General features: G+C 37.4%; 1 protein-coding gene across 3 annotated transcripts in view; it reads right to left on the bottom strand.

The window, feature by feature from the left end:
* FOXJ3 (forkhead box J3) overlaps window positions 1-19,130 on the bottom strand; it is a 105,879-nt gene that overhangs the window by 26,166 nt on the left and 60,583 nt on the right. For 2 of the 3 annotated variants that reach the window (XM_053660372.1, XM_053660373.1), the window contains exons 5-6: window positions 15,047-15,130; window positions 5,745-5,846 (exon numbers count right to left, since the gene is read on the bottom strand). In XM_053660372.1, coding sequence (XP_053516347.1) covers window positions 5,745-5,846; window positions 15,047-15,130 — 186 coding nt within the window. The remainder of the gene's footprint in view (window positions 1-5,744; window positions 5,847-15,046; window positions 15,131-19,130) is intronic. The other variant, XM_037149310.2, reaches the window with a different exon arrangement.

Raw genomic sequence — 19,130 nt, 5'->3', positions numbered from 1 at the left:
AAATTAAAATTTAAAAATAGAATTACTTAAAAAGTTTGACCCTACTGAGTTTTGCTTTTAAAGTGTGTAGGTAGAAAAAAGCAGCGTTTTAGTCTAGGGCTGATTTTGTTCCACTACTGTGGCAAAAGCCTCCGTACTTTGCCTACTGGCCTATGAATTATGAAATATTTCATTCTGATGGGAACAGAAACCAGGCCTGGTCCTATATGAGACTCAATGACTGTCCAAACTGATTCTTTAGGTGGTTCTCTCCCTCGACTCTGGTAGCTTCCTTACTCATGTACTGAGAAGTACCCAATTGCAAGGGGTACCCTCTGTGTATCTCTGGAATTCTATCTGTTGCAGCTCTCCCTCTCCAGTATGCTGCTGCCCAGTGAGCTCTAGCCACCTTGAATTCCATGATCTTCCAGCTCCACCTTCTCGATTCAAGGAGACTTCTGTGCCTTGGAAACATTCTCCAGACAGTAAGCTAGAACAATCACACAGCTCAACTTGTTTGCTCACCATTTCTCAGGAATCACTGTTCTCAAGGTCCAATCTCTGAAAAACCACTGTTCTATACATATATTTTTTCCAGGTGACTCTGGTTATTCTACCTTGGCTGGAAACAGAAGTCCCTAATCAACTTTATTAATCTTTACAAAAAAACAACTTTGTTGACTTTTGCTGCTATATATGTGCTTTCTATTTTGTTGACTTCCACTATTTTTATTTCTTCATTCTTCAGATTTATTTTGTTCTTCTTTCTCTAGATGCGTACATTGTTAATATTCAATCTTTGGTCTATTCCAGCACATATATTCAAGACTAACACTCTAATAGCATCAGACTGTTTTTGACATTTCATATTTGTTTTTTATAAATTCAAAGTATTGTCTAACTTCTATTATAATTCTCCCTTGATCCCTGGGTTATTTATAATTATACTGCTAAATCTGAAAACTTGGTGCATTTTCTGATTATCTATTTGCTAGTATTTCTACCTTAATTCCACTTTGTTGGGAAATATATACTGTATAATGTTGGTCTTCCAAAATTTACTGAGACTTCCTTATGGTTTAGCATAAACCGGTATTGCATTATCAATTTTGGTAAGTATTCCACCTGTACTTTAATTATGTATATTCTACAAGTGTCGGGTACAACATTCTGTATGAACCAACTGGGTCAAATTCTCTAATTCTGTGGTTCAAATCTTCTGTGTCTTTAATGAAATTTATTTGATTTGTCATGTTTTGATTTTGACCTGCTTCTTCTATGAACTGTAAAGAGATGTGTTCGAATCTACCTCTTTGGTGAAGGATTTGTCCATTTCTCTTTTTAGTTTTCTCAGCATTCAAAGCTATTATTAGGCATATACAAATTTAGCACTGTTATAGTTTCTTACTGAAATGATCCCTTTTCAAAATAAAATGCTTTTATTTGTGCTGACCCTTCATTTAAAATATATCTCTTATGAACAGCACATAGTTGGGTTTTGTTTTTTTATCCAGTCTGACAATCTTTGGCTTTTAAATTAAATGTTCAGTGCATTTAAATTTAATTATATTTCCTAACACAATTAGATTTAAATAGTATGTTTTCCTGTATTTACATCTCTTTTTTTGTTCATTTTTTCCACTTTTTTTTTTGCCTGTTTTCAAATTAACCAAGGACTTTATTGTTTTCCCTTACTTGCTATTTATTATTCTTTTACTATTCTTGTAGTAAACTAGAGCAGTGGTTCATAAGGTATGGAACCCAGACTATAACACGACCAGTATCTGAAAACTTGTTGGAAACACACAGTTTGAGACCCAATCCAGATCTACTAAATAAAAATTTTCAGGGTGGGGAGTGGGGAGATTGGAACGGACAGCAAAATGGGTTTCGACAGCGCTCTTTATAATTCTGATGTACACTGAAGTATTAAGGACTGCCCTAGACTTTACAACATTCCCTGAACTCGGGAGGAGTTTTACCACTTTCCATGCAATGCAAACACATTAACTGCATATATTTCCTCCTGCCTTGTCATTTAACTGTAGAAGTTAACTTCTACAGTACTTTAGACCCAAAGGAATTATGGTATACAATGGCACTGTTGTTTTAAACAATCAACTCGTACTTAGATTTTTACTGACATACATACTCTTTTGGTGATCTTCATTCCTTCCCTCACAAGACAATTTTCCCTTTCATCTGAAAAATTAACCCACTTTTAATCTTTTAATACTGATGTACTAATAACATATCTCTCAGATTTTATTTTTGTAAAAACCTGCTCATTTAAACCTTCATATTTTACAGAAATTTTAACTGATTTCTAGGTTGGCAGGTATTTCCTTTCAGCACTACACAAATTTCATTCTGGGCGCCAGCCGGTGTGGCTCAGTGAACTGAGCGTGGGACTGTGAACCAAAGCATGGCTGGTTCAATTCCCAGTCAGCGCACACGCCTGGGTTGCAGACCACGTCCCCAGTAGGGGGTGCACTAGAGGCAACCACACGTTGATGTTTCACTCTTTCTCCCTCCCCGCCACTAAAGATAGATTAGATAGATGGATAGTTAGATAGATAGATATAGATATCTTTTTTAAAAAAACATGAAATTTCATTCTGTTGTCTGGTTTATTGTTGCTTCTCTGAAGTTGCCTGTTTTTCCCCCTCCAATTTTAAGATTTTTCCTTTATCTTTGTTTTCTAGCAGTTTAATTTTTATTTGCCAAACAAGATTTTTTCATTAATCCTTCCTAAGGTTCTTAGAACTTTCTTGAATCTGTATGGTTAACTTTTTCAGTTTAAAAAAAAATGAAAATATTGCTGCTTCTCTATTCCTTTTTCCTGCCAAGTTTGTTAGACCTTTCCCCACATTCCAGTTCTTTCTTAAGATTTTCTAAATTTTCCATAGTTTTTTCTTTCTTTGTGTTTCAATCTGTATTTTCCATTGATCTATCTTCCAGTTCACTAACTCTCTCATCTGATGTTTTAATCTCTTAAAACATCCACCAAATTCTTAATTTCAGTTATTTTTTTTCAGTTCCACAGTTTCCTTTTCATTCTTCCATACAAATTACAAATCTGATAAATCGTCAATAATTCATGTATTTCTTGAACACAGATTACTTGTGGATGTTTATACTCCTCGCCCCCCACCTTGGTATTTAATTATTTGGCCCTGTTTCCCAGAATGTTTGAAGATTTGGATTGAAGGTGAGACCTTACTTATAAAAACTTACTTACGAAAGCTCAGGGTGATGTTATCTTCTCACAAAAAAACTTTTGTTTGATTTTGGCAAGTAGAAGAATATCAGCATAACACCCTGATAACAATAAGACTAGCCTTTTCTTTTCTTTTTTTAAATCCTCACCTGAGCTTTTTTTTCATCCCTCTTAGAGAGAGGAAGGTGAAGAGAAAGAGGAACACCAGTGTAAGAAAGAAACATCAATCAGTTGCTTCCCATACATACCCTGATCAGAGACAGAACTTGCAACCCCAGGTATGTGCCCTAATCAGGAATTGCACCCACAACCTTTTGGTGTATGGGATGATGCTTCAACCAAGTGAGCCACACTGGCCAGGACAAGACTAGTCTATTTTGATTTGCTCTTACTCACAGAACATAACCCTTCTGAGGTATCAATTTGAAAGCCTTGGTGTTTACCATGGCTCCCCCTCTGTCTTAAAGATTCACAAACTATAGCCCTGACTGGTGTGGGTGGTCCAGTGCGTTGGAGTGTCATCCCCTCAACAGAAAGGTTGCAGGGTCAGTCCCCACTGGGCCTTGTGTGAGAGGCAACCTGTCGATGTTTCTCTCCCTCCCTTCCCATTTCTCTAAAATCAATAAGCATGTCCCCAGGTGAGGATTAAAAAAAGACCCACAAACTACAATTTCTGTCTTTCCCTTCTTGGTAAGATTGCTGAATTCTGGCTAGTGAAAAAATCTATTTGATTTGTCTATGTCTGAGCCCAAGCATAACAGATTAGGGAGTTAGCAAATGCCTTAAAGAGGATGTTGCTTACAAAAAGGTGAGGTCACTTCTGAGATTTCTCAGGATCTTACTCCTCGGGCCCTGACTGCTTGGTGTTCCCAAACTCCTGTTTTTGTTTCCCCAGCTCAAAGACTGCTCTAGGCTGCTGCTCTGTGTTCAGCTTCTATGTCATGCACTGAGAACTGGTAAATGTCCCAAGGGAAAATTTTCAGGGTTTATCTCAATGTACTTCTTTTTTCCTGAGCTCCTGGACAATGAAATCTTGATGGTTTAGTTCTCCAATGCCTCCCTCCACTTTTTTATTGGTGGTGGGGTGGGATTTTACATAGATAAGCATAAGGGTTCAGCTGAGTCTAGCTATTCCATTATATCTGGAAGCCGAAGTCCAAAACCTCCAGCTTCTTTGACTCCCATATTTGGTCAGGAAGTCCTAGCATTACTATTTCCTAATTGTTTCCTGACAGCCCCCACCGTCTATGTTTAGGCCTATCTCCTACTTGGACTACGGCAGAGACTAGTTTTGGATATTTCTGATTACAACGCACTTGTTTCACCAGAAATTCTCAGGTTAAGCTTGGCATCATTAGGGATGACTTTTAAAGTACAGATTCTTGGGCCCTATCCACAAGGATAAAGTAACGTATTTGACAGGCCTATAGTGGAATCTGGGAATTACCTACCCCCACCCCCCTAACACACCCCTCCATAAATGATTGTGATGAAATCATCCCACAGACTGCTACTTGGGAAAAAAAATCACTTTACAGCTTAGCTGGTAGTTTCCTGTCTAAACTGGAAATCTAATTAGTCATTCTAATGTCTTCAATTTATTCTTTACCATTCTACAAATAAAATTCCTATGTATACTATATTAGTGCAATTCTGTATATATATGTGTATTTGTATTTATGTGCATCGTGAGTGAGTGAAGAGTGAGAGACGGGATAAAGCAAGTGCCAGTGAAAGCAAGGTGAAAGGAGAGGGTGAAAGGAGAGGCTGAAAGGAGAGGGTGAAAGGAGAGGGCGAGAGCAAGCCTGCAAGGAAGCATGGGTGTGAGAAGTGTATGGCTTCACGGTGCTTACAGTCCAGTAACCAAGGAAACAGATGCATAGGACTGAGTTACTTCGCGAATCTTCCGGAGCCATTTTAGGATTTTGAGATATGAGGTTATGAAATTACCTTGTAAAGAAGAGACATTTGTATCCCACTAGGTATCTAATGAGTTGACAAAGTTTTAACTCTTGCTTCAAAAAACAAAAAACAAAAAAAAAGAAAGAAAGAAAGAGAAAATTGCAGCAAACTATCCTACACTAATTCTGGGCATGTCCCTAGACCCGAATATCTTGAAATAGGTTGACCACCTTTCCAATAAACTCTGTGAGTTTGTCCTAGTTACTTACTTTGATTCTGTTGACTCCCTGGGGGTTTGACGATCTTTTTTTTTTCCCCCCCATATATTTGCAGGGGTAATCAATGATTTGAAACAAACTGATACAATAAAATGCTGGCTCAAAAATTCTATCAATGACAGCGGGCAGTGTCAAGAATTTAATATAGAACTTCCCAATATACTCTTCCAATTTTTCCAGAGAAAACTTTTCCTCTAACTCATGCAAACCCCAGAATACTACAGATTCCACTTTCATGCCGCCATACATGGCCTAGGTGAATTCGTATCACCTTTAAACTCAACCATATAGAACTCTATTGTTATTTTAAAGGCAAATTAAATGTAATAATGACATTTCAAAAGTGTTTTTAAAAATGTAATTACTTTGTTAGTCACAGTGTTGATTGCCAGAGTTGGAGAGGCACTTCCCGAAATTATACACTCCATTCCCAAAGAATCTGAATCTATGCTATATGGAGTTGAAGCCTAAAATATAAGAACAAAATAAATAATTATTAGCTTGTATATCCAGCAACTTTAACACAATTTGAAAGTACTTCATCAAATTCTCCAACATCCAGTTCTGTACTCTGTTTCTGAAAATGAACTTAAACTAATGGGGGACCTGGAAAAGGCAAGATTAGAAGCATGGATATCTGAATGACCTGTGGAACAGAGCTGGTTATCTGTCTGATCCACTATCAACTCGCACTTTTACCACCTAACAGAAATAAATCTCCCTGGTTTAGAAATCTCAGGATTTTTCCCCCCCTCCATTGTCTGTTAGTGCAATTGAACAATATCCTAAATAACACAACTTCATATACACTGTCTATAAAACCAGCATGGATGTCAAGATCAGTAATAGAAGGTTTTCCACGTCTGGAATTTTGGATATTGTGACAACTCTCTAGAGAAAGTTTTTACTGCTTTGGTGAGCCTTTAAGAGAGTTTTTAACTTCAATGGTGAAAGTTAAAGAAGGACAGATATAAATCATTTGTGCCTATGCTAATTCCGTCTATATTCCCTCTCTGTCAAAAAATATTTGTCCTATACAATCCCAATCAAACACACATTTTTAAAAGATCATATTGGATGAGAAAGAGCAATATCAGTGAGGCATATTTCTAAGATTAATCTATCACTTAATTCCTCAGAATAAAATTTTTTTTCATCAGGTCATCCACAAGGGTAGGGAAGAGGCATCTTGACTGAAATGGAAAAAGGATAAGACAAGGGTCACCCCTAGAAGGCAGAACCTAGCACTGAGGTGTGGGGTACACAATCAGAGTGAGATGAAAATGGAAAGGGGCTTCAAAAAGACAAGTGGAAGAACTACAAAGGAGTCTATGCCTCAATTTTGGTGCCAACCAACACAGCTATACCTAAATTCACGTAAGATTTACTTTAGACAGCTACAAATCTCAAGTTTCTCTACTCCAAATCAGTCACTGCAGTCCAGACTACTGTTTCACTATTTAATTCTCACTAATCACCACTGGTAGGAAGAGCCATGACTGTGTTGTGTGATTTCATGCAAATTACTCAATCTTTACATATTTACTGAGACTTGTTTTGCAGCTCAACATGTGCTATGTCTTAGTGAATGTGTGCATTTGAAAAGAATAGGTATTCTACAGTTGTTTGGTATAGTGTTGTCTAATATCAATTAGATCAAGACATTTGATAATGTATTGCAATGTTCTTTACTGGTTTTTATCAGTTCTTGCTTCTAGTATTTTGAAGCTCTGTTATTAGTCACATTCACATTTATAAATTATCTCTTTATCGATTATGCCTTTATCAAATGTTTTTAAAACTTCTGATATACTCTGCCTTAAAAGTCCTGTATCTGATGTTACCATTGTCATTGCAGCTTTATGCTTACTGTTTGAACAGTATACATTTTTCTATGTATTACTTTCAATTCATCTGTGTCTGTGTATTTCAAGTTTTGACTCTTATAGTCATTTAGCTGAGTCTCGCTTTTTTTAGCATCTGACAATCTCTGCCTTTTTATTGCTGTGTTTAGACATTTTAACATTAATGCAACTGTTGATATTGTTAGATTTAGATCTAAACTGTTTTTGCTTCACTTCTATGTTTTTAGTCTTATCTTCTACCATTTCCCTCTCTACTTTTAGATTATTTAGATATATTTTAGTATTCTAATTTATCTATTGGCTTTTTAGGTATAACCTCAAACAAGGCTTACTAAAGAATGTCCTCAATCAGAAAAAAGGCATCTACAGAAGACCTACAGTTCATGTCACACTTAGGGGTGAGAGACTGAACATTTTCCCCTTCAGAATGAAAAAGGCAAGGATGCCTTTTACAACACTCCTATTCAACACTGTACTGGAGATTCGAGTCACTGCAGTAACGTGGGGAGACAGACGGAAGGGGAAGAACAAGAAAACTGTCTCTCTGCAGATGAAATGATTGCTTATATACAAAATCCCAAGGCATCTTCAAAACAATGACTAGAACAATATTAGAAAATACAATTATATAATGTAAAAAATTAATTACATTTTTATATTACTAGCAGCAAGCACCTGGAAAATAGATTTAAGAAGTGTTCATAGCATCCAAAAACAAAATATTCAGGATTAAGTCTAACTAGAAATATCCAAGTCCTCGACACTGAAAACTAAAACATTTCTGAGAGGAATAAAGACCTAATGAATAAAGAGACAGTATATTTTCATGGCTTGGAATAATCAATATTGTTAAGATGTTAATCTCCCCAAAACAGGGTTGCCAGAGGATGAGAACAGAAGGAGGCATGAATCACAAAGGGGCATGAGAAAACTTTGGGGAGTGACAGAAATGTTCATTTGACACTGGTGATAATTTCACATGTCAAAACTCCTCAAATTATAAACTTTAAATATTCAATTAACTGTATATAGACTATCTCTCAAGTATTAAAAAACAAACAACTAAATACTACCCATTCATCAAAATGATCCTTCATGAAATACTTTCTGGTCTATAGCTCTTCATTAAATAGGTTTCCTCCAACTTAAAAGTTTCCAGAAAATTCTATGTACATATATCTCCTCTAGGGAACATGTAGTACCTCCCACATAATGTACACTCAGCACACGTTTGCCAAGTGCTTTTTCAGCTCTATGAGTTCTGAGAGTAGGAACATAGATTGCACTCCTTCCTTTGCTCACTTGAATATTTAACCCTCACTCAGACTCAGACTCAGAGAAGGAAAGTACACAGTGGGGCATCACTTAATCTACAAGACCATGCTGTATAACAATGGAAGAAATTGAGACACAAATAGCACAACAATCTCAAATATGTAGCAAGATGGACAGTATCCTGTCTGAAAGACTATCCTCTATTTTACCCATCCATCCTCTAGTTATCCTACTGATTAAATTTTTAATCATCTTTGAACTATAACACACGATTTAGCTCTTACTAAAAGAAAAATCAATGTGTATTTCCTCATTTTTGTCCCCCAAAAGTTGGATAATTGCAAATTATGTGTTTTTTGCAGAGGCCAATATATTTAGAACAGTGATTTTATACACAGCTATCTGGCCTTTACTCCCTCAAATAACTTCCACACAATGTATTAGAAGAGTTAAGCAGAACTACTGGCAATTTCCTCTTGATCTGCCTGCTTCCACCCTTTTACAGCTTCTATCCCACATAGGAGCTAGAGTGATCCTATTAAAATGTTAACATTAGGTCACGCTTTGCTTATATCCCTCCAATGGTTTTCCACCTTCCTCAGAATAAAACCCAACTCATTATAAAGGCATACAAAGCCCCAAAACACTTTCTTCCTGCTCCTACCGCTTACTTCTCTAATGGTAAGTCCTACTATTCTTCCCTCCTCACATATACCAGTCTGTCCACAGTGGCCTCTTGTTGTTCCTCCTGCCAAGTATGTTTCTATCTCAGGGCCTTTACACTGGTGGGAGATTCTCTCCCAGGCCTATACAGCTGACAATCTACTTACATATATATAAACTATGGCCAAATAATAAAACTATGGTCAGAAAAATTAAACATCTAAGTTATAACATATAACTTCAAAATGAGGTCTCTTAACTTCCAGGCTATTAGTTATCTCCCCTATATCTCGTACTTAAAGTGACACCTCAAGACTCTGTAACATGACTTGGTTCTGCTCATAATCTTACTACATTCTTAAACCATCAGAGAAACTTCAGATCATTAATTGCGGGTAAAATATAATACAATCTAATGGGCTGTTATTGTGTTGTTGTTGTTTCAGAATTTCCCTTTTCTGCCACTGGCTTCCCTCCATCCTCACCACTGTTCAGATATTTTACATTTCTGGCAGGGCCATTATTTCCTATTTCTAACTCTTTCAAAGCACTTTACCTGTGCTAAGCATACAACAGGAACACAGTAAACATGTGACCTTGCAGCCCATAAGCAAGTTACATACAGCCTTTTCAACTACTTCCTTAAAAGTAATAAATTTTACTTGTATTTTAAAACCTGAATGAGGAACTTAAGCAAACACTAAGCGGTGACCAGGAACAGTCTTTGAATTGCAAGGAACAATATACTCCACATGACACACCTTCAGTGTAGTAATTTAAGAAGAATACTATTATACCCATGCACACCCTGAAAAGACAAGAGGTTTTTTTAAAGGATTTCTAGTATTTAGGGTAGGGATAGCATCCAATTTAAGAACTAAGTCAAAGGCTATGGAAATAAATGCAGGAGGCTGTGAAAAATAAAAGGCAAGGATACACACAGATCTGAAAACCCACCCACACACACTCCACCAACAGAAAACACAAGACTTATAGCAAACACAGTCAGAATATAACCATATTCCCTCTGCGTTCATTCCTACACTCTGAAGGCTGCTTACCACAAACACCTGCAACTCTCTGCCTGAAGGTTTTTTCTTGTTGGGGAAGATGCTTTGGCTCTCTGCAGGGCATGCCAGAAATTCAGAAAAGCTCATGTCCCTAGCAACATCACTCATTCAAGGGGGGAAGAGTTGATACATAAATATACCAGCCTGTTGCCCACAGTTCTAAATGCCCCAGAGCTCCAAAAGCTTACAGTGGTCACTGACTTGATAATTGCCCCACTTCCCTAGGATCACCCCTCAAACTACCTGCTGTCAATCCTTATCTACTTCTGGGGGAACTCAAATCACTACAATTATCTTTCCCTTTCTCAAAAGAAATGTCTCCTGGGATGAATACAAAATCTTCTTTTAACACAACAGTTCTCAAACTTTTAAATATAATAGTTCTCAAACTCTCTGGTTGCAAGACCTCTTCACACTATTAAAAATAACTGATGAAACAGGCAAACAACTGTACTTGAAAAATAACTAAATAAAATTTTTGAGAAAACAAAAAAATAACTGAGGATCCCAAAGAGCTTTCCTTTATGTGAGTTGCACCTATTGATATTTACCTATTAGAACTTAAAACTGAAAATTTTTATTAATTTACTTAAAATCAACAATAACAAATATACTGCATATTAAATATTGTTTTGTGTGAAAATAATAGTCTCCAAAACAAAAAAACTTGGAAAAATGGGATTGCTTTATAGTTTTTAAAAACTGCTTTAATATTTGGCTTAATAGAAAACTATCAGATTCTCATATCTGCCTCCACATTTGGTCTATAATAAAATCACAGGTCATATAACCTCTGGAAAATTAGTAAGTAAAAAAGTCATGGAACATCTTGGTATTATTATGAACAAAGTTTTGACCTTGTGGACCTCCTAAAAGGGCCTCACACATTGAGAATCACTTTAGCAGAACAGGTTCCTAAAAGCAATGTATAACATTATAAAATAACCAACACAGAAGTTTGAAGTTTTTTATAAAAGGGAGAGGAAATCCCAGAGTAAACAAAAAAAAGCACTCATTCTCTCAAAGCAGTTGTTCCCTTTCTTCTATTCTTTGACACCAGTTCCCTTGAAATAGTATAAGTGCTTGCCAGTCCTAAAAGAAAAAAAAATATTGAGCTGATTTTGCTTTTTTCTACCCTAAGCAGCTTCCAATGGATAGAGCACTTTTCATTAATAAAAAAGCAACATAGCCTTTGTTTGAACTGAACAGACAAGACCAAATTAAAAAGCAAAATGCAAAAGGTTAAGATTCTGGTCAAGATGGAAGAGTAGGTAAATGTGGTACTCACATCCTCTCACAACCACATCAAAATTGTAATTAAACTACAGAACCACCATCATTCAGAACTGCCTGAAATCTAGCTGAACAGAAGTCTCACAGCTAAGGACATAAAGAAGCAGCCACATCAAGATGGGTAGGAGGGGCAGAGAAGCCGAACAGGCTGGTCCCACACTCACATGTGGCTACGGAGTTCCTCCCCGAGGAACAGCGGGCCCCAGCTCCACACCAGGTCCCTCCACCAAGGGTTCCAGTGCCAAGAAGTCCCTATAATTTCTGGCTGGAAAAACCAGCTCAAATTGTGGCTCAGTGAAATGGAGGACTTCTGGAGTGGCAGGCAGTCCTTTTAAAGGGCCCAGACATGAACTTACTTGAACTCACTCACTCTGAGCTCCAGAGCTGGGGCAGCAGAGCTTGAAAGGCACCGTGCGCATATAGAGAGGAACTGAATTATCCAGCATTAAGGCAAAGGCTAGAAGGACAGCTTCCCTTCAGACAAAAGAGCTGGCAGAGCCCACTGTTCCTCTGATGAGCTTCCCCACAGAAGAGTCAGCAGGTGCGCACCATATCTGAGTCTTCATCAACCCGGCCAACACTGTTTGTGCCACCATGGTGATTCTAAGGCCAAACCCAAACCCTTTCTAGTAGCTTATTTCATACAAATGGCCTGTCTTGTCTCATGCTCTCAAATTTCCTAAAATCTCTCAAACCCTAAATAAGAAGTATCTTGCCAGAGCATGCCCCATACCTCTTGCTAAGTGGCCCCAGGCCCAGCACTAGGGGCAGCCATAAACCTGCAAGCCTCAATTTGCAGCTTGGCTTCTCCTTAGCACCTCCAAGCCCACAACAAGCAGCAGCCATCTACAGATTGCTCTGCAGGTCATGCGGGGTGGCCCTGGACAGAGCAAAGAGTCAGCTGACTCCCACACCTCCCAGGAGGCCCCAAAGCTAGCACACCTGGTGGACAGCTTCAGGCCACACAAGAGCACCATCCAATCGCCTTTACCAGCAACACACTCAAGAAGCAGACTCATCTGGCATCAGAGTCTACTCGAAGCAAATCCTGCCCTATGATCTTGGCCTCCGCATAGCATCTTATCTGCTGTAGATAAGGCCAGTCCAGGCAGCAGATCAACCTGGGGGTAAATCCCTCCCATGACATGTGAACAGCAATCAAGGCTCAATTCCAACAGGAGGGTATACAAAGCCCACATGGGGAAAACACCTGGCATGCCCAGCTAGGTGACTGGGGAGGCTATGCCACTGGGCCCTACTGGACACCTAGTATATAAGGCCACTCTACCAGGATTGGGAGATACAGTAGCTCTACCTAATAGATAGAAACAAACATAGGAAGGCAGCCAAAATGAGGAGACAAAGAAACATATCCCAAATGAAAGAACACAACAAAACTCCAGAAAGAAAGAAATAAAATGGAGACAAACAACCTATCAGATTCAGAGTTCAAAACACTGGTTATAAGGATGCTCAATGAACTTACAGGAAGAGTCAATGGACTTAGCATAAAATTCAACAAAGAGACAGGAAACAAAATGGAGATAAAAAAAACATAAAGAACCAGTCAGAAATAAAGAATAAAATACCTGAAATGAGAATTCATTACAAAGAGTCAACAGAAAGTAGAGGAAGCAGAGGGTAAAATCAGCAATTTGGAAGATAAAAAAGCTGAAAAACACCTAATCTGAACAGCGGAAAGAAAAAAGAATCAATAAAAATGAGGATAGTGTAAGAGGCCTCTGGGACAACTTCAAGTGAACAAGCATTTGTATCATGGGGGGTGACAGAAAGAGAAGAGACGGAGCAAGGAATCTAAAACCTATTTGAAAAAATGATATAAAACTTGCCTAACCTGGTGAAGGAAATAGACATACTAGTCCAGAAAGTGCAGAGAATCCCAAACAAGATAAACTCAAAGTGGCCCACTTCATGTCACATCATAATTAAAATGCTAAAGACAAAGAATCTTAAAAGCAACAGGAGAAAAGCAGTTAGTCACTTACAAAGGAACTGCCATTAGACTATCAGCTAATATTTCAACAGAAACTTTGCAGGCTAGAAGGGACTGGCAAGCAATATTCAAAGTGATAAAAAACAAGAACCTACAACCAAGATTACTCTACCAAGAAAGCTATCATTTAGCATCAAAGGTCAGATAAAGAGTTTCCCAGATGAGAAAAAGCCAAAGGAGTTCACCATCACCAAACTAATATAAGAAATGTTAAAGGGTTTAAGAAGGAGAAAAATAAAAATATGAATAAAATGGAAATAAATATATATCTATCAACAATTACTTTGAATTCAAATGGGTTAAATGCTCCAATAAAAAAATATATGGTGCTAAATGGATAACAAAACGAGACCCTTACATATGCTGTCTACAAGAGACTCACCTCTGATCAAAAGATGCACACAGACAGAAAAAAAGGGATAGAAAAGTTATTTCATTAAAAAAAAAACAACCCACTAGGGGAGCAGTATTCACTCCAGAAAAAAATAGACTTTACAACAAAAGCTACAGCAAGAGACAAAGAAGAATCCAGCAATTCCACTCCTGGGTACTTATCCAAAGAAACCCAAAACTTTACAACAAAACAACATATACATCCATATGTTCAGTGAAAAATTTTTTATAACAACCAAGATATGAAAGAAACATTAACAGGATCACAGCACACACACTTAAGAGATTTCTACAAATTGTGAGAAAGCCTATTAAAAACATGATAAGAACTCTGCAAGAATGCAAATGAGTAAATGAGGCAAAGCTTCACGATGTAGTTAGCATTTAAAATGGAATAGTAGGTTAGAATGTGGGTGTGTGTGTGGGTGTGTGTGTGTGTGTGTGTGTGTGTGTGTGTGTGTGTGTGTGTGAGCTGAGATGCTGGAAATGTACAATGAGAAAGCCGAAAGGTAAAGTTAATGTCTGGTGACAGCCTAAGTGCTGACTAAACTTGTCACAATAAACAACTTCGGATACCAACTAGAGGTCCTTTATCTCCTTCATTCTTGCAAATTAATTTTTAACCAAGTAAGAATTATCTCACATACACTTAAGAGATTTTGTGTATAAAATAATTATTACATGGTTGGAAGCAGAAAAAGCATTTTAAAGACAGTCAGGAGAATTCAATGTAATTAGAGTATAAGCAGTGAAAGGGAATAGTTTTGTTAACTAAAACCAGTCTTCAATGTTGTAGATGCCAGAGAAAAGAGTTCAAAATTAAAATTAAAGAGACCTGGATTCAAGTCTCAGACAACAGCTGTGCCTAAATTACAGAAAAAAACAAACAAAAAACACTTTTTACTTAATTCCTAAAAAATCCCACCTCACTCAGAGATGTTAAGATCAAATAACAAATTTGAAAATGCTTCAAAAAAAAACCAGATAATGCTATACAGATTAACACACTGCCTTCATCTATACTGGAAATGAACTTTTAAAATCTGTATTTCTGACATAATAACGTTGTCACAAACTAAATAAAGAGCTTTTACCCGTTCGACAGATCGTGCCCTCTTCTTTGGCCGAGTAGGCAGCACATCTTCCTTCGGATTGGTGTCTATTGCCCAATAAGATCCCTAAAGGTAAAGAAATAAATTATATTAACAGTATATCACAGCAACTCTGTAACATTAAAATGGATTGTTACAATCCTCTGCTTCAGAAGGATTGTATTTTTGCAGATATAACAAATGTAACCTGAGAGAAAGACTAGTTTTGAACAAGTTCATATGAAAAAGAAAGTCCACTTATAACTAGATTGCTAAAGACAAAAAAATCACAAACTAAGGAAGCCAAGTTCAAGAACTCCTGCCACAGACAAAAAGAGAAATGATCAACTGAACACATTTTAAAATATATGCTAACTTTTCATTGAACACATAAAACTACAACAGCATATGACATTCAAGACTAATAAAATTTTATGTATAAAGATACTGTAATTTCTGCACCCCAAGACCTCATAAATCCAAATGGTAAGTGAAATAATTTATAATGACAAACTGTTTGAACATATTTTATGAGTAAGTGTATCCTGGGAAGCAATGGTCTGCACATAGATCTTACTTAAAAAAAAAAAAAAATTTTATTTATTTATTTTTAGAGAAAGGGGAAGGGAGGGAGAAAGGGAGGGAAAGAAACATTAATGTGTGGTTTCTTCTCACACAGCCCCTACTGGGGACCTGGCCTACAACCTAGGCATGAGCCCTGACTGGGAATTGAACCCAGTGACCCTTTGGTTCCCAGGTGGGCACTCAATCCACTGAGCAACATCAGCCAGGAAATCTTACTTTTTGATATAAGTTCTCAAACCCACTCTTTCAAAAATACATATGAGCATCTACTGTGTTCTAGGCACTCAGAAATTGTGACTGCCTGAAAAAATATTTTGAAAGGCATAGATCATAAAGTTTGCTATACATAAAGTTTCATTATATAGATGAGGAGACCAAAGCTCAGAGATAAGTGGTTTGCTCATCCAAGGATATGAGAGCCAGGTCGTGAATCAAGGTCTTAGTTCCTTTCTTCCTCAGTTATCCTGTCTACACACACATGCATGCATACACATGCACAGGAGAGTAAGAAAGGAAGGGAGGGTAAGACAGGAAAGAGAGAGTAAAGAAGGAAAGAAGGGAGGGAGGAAGATACACATTTCAGAAACAAATACAATGCATGTCCTGGTTATACAATAATCTCAGTGACAGTATTAAAGTTTAGTCTTTGCCTCATTATTTTATTAATCTTCCCAGTCTACTTTTTCAGGCAATATCTGTCCATGAGTTCTCATCTACCAATCCTCACACTTTGTGCCTAGTATGAATTATTTGCTCACTGTTCCTTAAACATGCCATGTCCTTTTATACACTTGTGTCTGCTCTACATGCTGATCTCCTAACCTGTAATAGCCACCCTATGATCCACTACCTATAATATACCCTCTGACAAACTCATATTCTACCTTCAAAATCTAGCTCAGATGTTATCTAAAAGAATTCATCATTCTCTCCTTCTGCAAGATCTCTATACTTTCTATATATTTAGACCACAGACTGCACTTAACATTACTTAAAGGTCTGTATCTCTTCTAGGTTATGACTTCCTTAAGGCCCCTACTGGGGACCTAGAAACTTATTTTCTGTATTACCATGATAGGCACAATGTCAGACACAAAACAAGTACTCAGTAAACATTTGTTGAAAAGAAAAAAACAGTTGCTGAACAAACTGTGCCAAGAATATCAGAGTATGATTCCAGGCCTTCCCAGATCCTAGTCTATTCAACTACCTGAACTTCTACCCACCCACTACTGGGGCCTTCTTCCATGTTATCTTTCCAAAGTAGTCACTGCATGTCAGCTGATGAGTCTACCAGCTGTATGCAAACTTGTCAAGAACAAGGTAAAATATAGATGCTAGAGAAATCTGGCAGTCAAAGTGAAAACTGCATAAGCTCAGCTATCAGTTTCAAAATTAAGTAGGAAAAAATTTTATACTTGGTTTTTATAAAAGTTGAAAATAAAACATAAAGAAAAACACCAAAACTCAACCAACAACAGCTTACAAACCACTGTATGTGAAAATGATAGCAAACTCAAATTTTCTGTATCATATATATATATATAATACATATTATATTTAGTATATTCAAATATTCCTGGTTTTGAAGGTAAATATACTAAAATGGTCAAGATCTCTGGAATGGAACTAATTTTCAACTGTCATGCATAAAACTAAAATATCTATCTGTAAATATTGCTTCTTGGTTTACAATTTGTAAAATGTTCTACTTTATTATTACTTCTGGTTCTTTTTCTTATATATTACTGTCAAAAAGGCAATAGTGATTCCAGATTTCATATACATATTTAACAGATTCTAGCATATTACTTCTGTTTCTTGTACTTACATGTTCAAAATGCAATACTTTTGAAATTTTGGGTGTTTCAGAATTTTGTTGAAAAATGGCCACCTCTGGTACATAATTGCAAAAAATATTTTCATATCTGGCTATAAACACCAAATAAATGATGAATCCAATTAATTTTTTCATTTCTTACAGCATCTATTTCCTTGCAAGCACTTCTGTACACACATCAGACTTCAAGATTTGTCCACTTATGAATAATCATTTCAAGTGATTTTTGGTGCACAAACATCATAAAAGATGAAAATGTGATGATTCTAGTCATAAAATACTGCATAATGAAGACCTTGCTAAATGACTACAAGGATGAAAATAGCACATTTTTTTTCCTTAGAAAGAAATAATTAACTCGATATTACTTTGGTTTGGGAAAATTAATGTAGGATGTCACTGACTCAAGTTAACCATCATAATTAGAGTCTAGAGTGTTGCTGTCTATTTTTATGTTCATCTTCTGATTTTACCAAAAATAGTACACAATTTTCCAGTCAATTTTCATTTCTTTATCATTATGAGCAGGAAAAAAATGTAAACTCTCAACTACATCGAATGAAAGCTAAAAGAAAAAAGACTTAAGATAGCATCTATATAGATTATGCCTTTTTGAAAGATATAATATCACAAAAAAACAAACTATGTGGAATCTAATGAAAAAACTGAACAACAAAATTATAAACAGACTCATAGACAGCAGGACAGCTTGGGGGAGGGTAGAGAAAGGGGTTGGTGGGGTGGGAATAGTTGGAGGATGGAGAGACAGAGAACAAAAGAGAAAGAACCCACGGATGACAGTATGGTGATTATGTGAGGAAGGCAGGTGGGTAGAGGTGGAAGAGGGTATGGGGGAATTAATAGTAATAAAAACATACAATTAAAAAAAGAAAACCAGGGACTTCCAGCCAAAATGGAGGCATAGATGGAAACACTGAACCTCCTCCCACAACCAAATTTAAGGGCAACAGATATTTAGAAACAAAAATACAACCAAAACAGACAGAAAATTGAACTGTACCGAAGTCCTACAACAATGAACTATTCAACCAGACCGGTAAGAGAGGCGGAGAGGCATCCCAGCAGGAAAAGGCGGTGGTTAGCAGACCTGGGCGGGCATGGGACAAAAACCCAGTAAGGCTCGAAAGGAGGTTGGCTGACCTCGGTCACACATTCACACGCAGATAAACCAGGCAAAAAAAAAAACAACAAAAAACGGGCAGTAAGACAGACCATGCAACCCAGGGCCCCAGCACTAGGAAATAAAGCCTAAAAGCACCAATTGGAAAAACTTTCGAGGGTTGAGGTGCCTGGAGAGGCTCCCAGCCTCACAGGAGAGTTTGTTGGGGAGACCCACAGGGTCCTAGAATGTACACAAGCCCACACACCTGAGAGCCAATACCAGAAGGGCCCAATTTGCTTGTGGGAAGCAGCAGAGGGGGACCAAAATCTGAGAGAGAGGAACAAGTGCCATTGCTCCCTCTCTGACCCCACTCCCACATATAGTGTCACAACCCAGCAATGTGGGTTGCCCCGCCCTGGTGAACACCTGAGGCTCCACCCCTCATACGCAACCACTGTGACCAGACCAAAAAATTATGGCTCAAACAGAACAAATCAAAGCCCCAGAGTCAATACTTTCAAGCGACCAAGAGATAGCCA

The sequence above is a fragment of the Artibeus jamaicensis genome, unplaced genomic scaffold (genome assembly GCF_021234435.1).
Source record: "Artibeus jamaicensis isolate MK-2021 breed Jamaican fruit bat unplaced genomic scaffold, CSHL_Jam_final scaffold_847, whole genome shotgun sequence".
Lineage (NCBI taxonomy): Eukaryota > Metazoa > Chordata > Mammalia > Chiroptera > Phyllostomidae > Artibeus > Artibeus jamaicensis.
This window is presented reverse-complemented; position numbering and strand designations above follow the sequence as displayed.